At 31.8% G+C, this 4,497-nt stretch overlaps 1 protein-coding gene across 1 annotated transcript; it reads right to left on the bottom strand.

Moving 5' to 3' along the window:
• Nucleotides 1–2,546: 2,546 nt before the first annotated feature.
• Nucleotides 2,547–4,184, bottom strand: LOC136971353 (piggyBac transposable element-derived protein 4-like). Its single transcript, XM_067265799.1, has one exon. The coding sequence runs from the start codon at nt 4,182–4,184 to the stop codon at nt 2,547–2,549; it is 1,638 nt and encodes a 545-aa protein (XP_067121900.1).
• Between the last annotated feature and the right edge of the window lie 313 nt (nt 4,185–4,497).

Raw genomic sequence — 4,497 nt, 5'->3', positions numbered from 1 at the left:
GCATTTATGTTATATACTGACCAAAAGTGGCATTTATGTCATTCAGTGACCAAAAGCGGAACTTATGTCATTTAATGACCAAAAGTGGAATTTATGTAATTTAGTGATTAAATCTGGTATTTATGTCATTTAGTGATAAAAAGTAGCATTTATGTTATTTAGTGAATAAAAGTAACACTTATGTAATTTAGTAATTAAAAGTGGCATTTATGTTATATACTGACCAAAAGTGGCATTTATGTCATTCAGTGACCAAAAGCGGAACTTATGTCATTTAATGACCAAAAGTGGAATTTATGTAATTTAGTGATTAAAACTGGTATTTATGTCATTTAGTGATAAAAAGTAGCATTTATGTTATTTAGTGAATAAAAGTAACACTTATGTAATTTAGTAATTAAAAGTGGCATTTATGTTATATACTGACCAAAAGTGGCATTTATGTCATTCAGTGACCAAAAGCGGAACTTATGTCATTTAATGACCAAAAGCGGAATTTATGTAATTTAGTGATTAAAACTGGTATTTATGTCATTTAGTGATAAAAAGTAGCATTTATGTTATTTAGTGAATAAAAGTAACACTTATGTAATTTAGTAATTAAAAGTGGCATTTATGTTATATACTGACCAAAAGTGGCATTTATGTCATTCAGTGACCAAAAGCGGAACTTATGTCATTTAACCTCTTTCCGTCCGAATTATTAAAAAAAACTGACTTCAGGTGAAAAAACTATTATTATTACTTAAAAGTAAACATCTATTTTATTTAAAAAAAAGTGTTTTTTAATTTTTTTCAATTGATCGAACTTGGTTCCTAAATGGTGTCTTTTCCTTTGGATAGCCAACTTTACAGGGGCCCTCTGCTATTCGGCTTTTTTGTATTACGTGTTTTACCGAAAAGCTGCCATTCGTAGGTAAGGTGTAGTTAGCGATAAAAAATAATTTTAAAAAATTAAACACGACAAAATATATAATGAAAGTAACGATCTAAACTTTGATTTGCTTTTATGTATTTGTCTTAACCAATAAATGTTTTGTCACCACCCCTAGGCCATAAATACTTCGGGAAAGACCGTCCCCTACTATTGTAAAGCAATTAGCGATAACAATACAGGTTATTGGCTGATAAAATCAATACTGAACTTTTTAAAACTATAATTGGTTTATTTCTGTATCAGTTGAGATATTAGTTTGACGAATCATCAACCTTTGAAAACACTGAAACTAAAATTGTCGCTAAATGCCACACTTATCGAGCTACATTGTGTAAATATGTAAACAGTTGCTATAAAATGGCTTGTTTTGTTTGTTTTTAGATCTACGATTTGCTAAAGAAAAGTTTTGACAGTATTTAGACAAGTAAAAATGTTTTCAAAACTGTTTAGCAATAAATATCTCTGGGAAACTCTATATTACTATAGTAAGTCTAAGAAAAATTTTCTTGATGTCAATTGGCTTTCAAGTTCTTATTTTTACGTCTTTTACGCTCTAATTTGTCATTTTTATTATGACTGATTGGATATCAACCAATGTGCGTCTTTGTAGATCTGTTCGTTTAGGATTTTCCTGCAAAGAACCAATGGCTTTCAAGGTCACTTGATCAGAGTCAGATTGTAAACAAACCTCGGAAAAAGTTATTTTCATCGCTTCTAGCTGTAATTTCACTAGGTTTTATGTTATTTGAAGTTACTTAGAGTAGAAGATGTTATATCAAAAGCTTCTATTCAAAGAATGTATCGGGAAAGTCATTACTTCCGGGTTTTACAGTACTTCCGTAAATATGTAAAAAAATAGGTATATAATCATTCATATAATAGGGTAATATTCGATTATTATAGTCTATTGTTATTATAATAGCGTAAATAACATATACATAGAATGAAATATACATCATCGATACTAAAAAGTGTTGACCTAGATTTACAAAAACCACCACCCCCCTTCCACGCCAATCGGTGTTATAAACTATACGCTGTATTATCTCTCTACATCGGATTAGAAAGCTGCAATTTTTTTTATTTGTGAGAATTTAGACCTATCTATGTAACGTATATAACAGAATAATTGGATGTTTATAGAAAAAGGTTTTTTTTTTTTTTTGATTATTTTAAAAACTGGAATTGTATAAATTTTTGTAAACATACATAATATTTTATTCAAGAATCATAAACGCTGATATGTTATTCATAATTCTATAATATTATCATACATATAAAGTCATTTATATAGAATTTATGAACATCTGGTTTGCAAGTATCCTGCTGGCTTAGACCGCTATAAAGTCATTAGACTTTGCTAAATGGAAAATGTTTAGTGTACTGTAAATTGAAAGGTTACAAACTATTTATATGAATTTTATAACCTAAAAAATGTCAATTATTTATTGATATATACAAAGTTGGATGCATATAAAAGTAGGTATACAGAAACATCAATTGCAAATATATAGCATTACACGGAAGTCGCGTAATAAAGTGATTATACCTATATATATATATATAAGCATTACAAAATACAGTATTTACATAAATTTTTTCTTACACATTATATATTTTCAGTCGTGTGATATATTTCAAAACATGGTGCAGGACATAGTGCAACATCGCAATTTCTGCACCAATATCGTGTTTCTTTTCTAATTTTTTTCATTTTGGCATCACGCTTGTTACAACAGACTGCGCAACATCTTGTGGGAGCTGCTTTTTTTTCTGTCGGCGGAATGAAGGCTGGGAAATGCCTTTCTGTCAGTCTTAGTGGACATGGACCTGGTGTCCTCGGCCGACCTCTATATACCTTAGTTACGGTGTGAAATTCCTTGATGAGCTGTTCAATAAGTTGTGCTCTGAATGCTAAATGTTTTTTCTCTCCGCCATATTTTTTATAGAGTACAAAAGAATTATAAAGGCAAATATCAAATAAATGAAAAAATATTTTCTTATAATATTTCTTTCCTCTTTTCCTAGCCACTGGGTAATCATGGAGTTGTTGATCTAAACGATCAACTCCTCCCATTGTATCGTTGTAATCAACGACAACACGTGGCTTCATTTGAACAGTACCAACACGCGTTTGTTTAGATACAAGTGTGGCATTGTGCACTGTAGATAGCAGCGTAACAGTTTTTTTGTCTTCCCATTTTAAAATCATCACTTTTCCCCTCTGTTGTGCCACTATTTCTCCTTTTTTCAATTTCTTTCTTTTTATGATATCTGGAATCCCCCTTCTGTTTAGACGAAGTGTTCCATATATATCTGTTTGTTGCGATATCAAATAATCAGCTAACTGAGGAGACGTATAATAATTATCAGTAGTTACACAGTGGCCTTTGTTCAACAATGGGTCCACTAATGATAATACAATTTGGGAAGTTATTTGCATCTGGTTATATTTTGGATCCAGTATAGTATCCTTTCCGGTGTAAATTATAAATTTGTACAGATATCCTGATGAGGATTCACATAACATAAAGAATTTTACACCGTAACGTGACCGTTTGAGAGGTATGTATTGTCTCCAGGAAATACGACCTTTGAATAGTAAGAGAGACTCGTCCACAGTTATGTCTCTCTCTGGTTCGTATAAACGCGAAAATTTAGAATTTAGATTATTTACTATAGCCAAAATTTTGTTCAATTTAGGAGCCGGATGGGTGGACGAATCGAATGATGCATTATCCGCGAAGTGTAAATTTTGCTTTATTTCTGCAAATCTATTTTTAGTCATGAGTTTAGGAAAAATCGGTGTGAAAAATAAATCATTGGTGGACCAATACATCCTCTCATCCGGTTTTTTTACAATACCTTGCAAGATGCAGATAGCCAGAAATGTATACATCTCGCCCACTGTAACAGGCTCCCACTGATGCCTGGATGATCGCGGCTGTTGCAGTGCATAACGATTCGTCTCGCTAACAATCAAATTTACTAAATGTAAGTCAAAAAATAACTTAAAAAAAGCGAGTGGATCGACATTATTTATATTGAATCGACAACCCGGATTTCCTGTGAAAGGAAATCGTGGAGGAGGCGGAGAAGGATTGTTGATATCCACATCGACCCAATTTCTGGCAGTAGAGATGCTTTGGTCCGAATCTACGCTCGATTCTGAGTCGCTGACATCGCTCAAATTATACTCCGATCCACTTTCAGAAAAACTATCGTCATCATATTCTGAACTAGACATTCTGGCAATAAAAGATTGTATATAAAATCCGTTATATATATATATATTATGCGCGAGAAGAATATTCTCCGGATAAAACATACTTATAAACTTACTTGGAAAAGAGTAGAAAACACTTTTCACGACGCACAAAAGCAGAGATATTTTACTAAATCTAAAGGGAGAAAATTTTATCTAAAATCTGTTTTTTATATTACGCGCGAGAAGAATATTTCCCAGATAAAATATACTTATAAACTTACTTGGAAAAGAGTAGAAAACACTTTTCACGACGCACAAAAGCAGAGATATTTTACTAAATCTAAAGGGAGAA

This window comes from Centruroides vittatus, unplaced genomic scaffold (genome assembly GCF_030686945.1).
Source record: "Centruroides vittatus isolate TY-2023 unplaced genomic scaffold, ASM3068694v2 contig_2473, whole genome shotgun sequence".
In the NCBI taxonomy this organism is placed as follows: Eukaryota; Metazoa; Arthropoda; class Arachnida; order Scorpiones; family Buthidae; genus Centruroides; species Centruroides vittatus.
This window is presented reverse-complemented; position numbering and strand designations above follow the sequence as displayed.

What these genes read in the sequence shown, in the direction of transcription:
- LOC136971353 (XM_067265799.1), bottom strand. Translation starts at nt 4,184, where the DNA reads ATGTCTAGTTCAGAATATGATGACGATAGTTTTTCTGAAAGTGGATCG.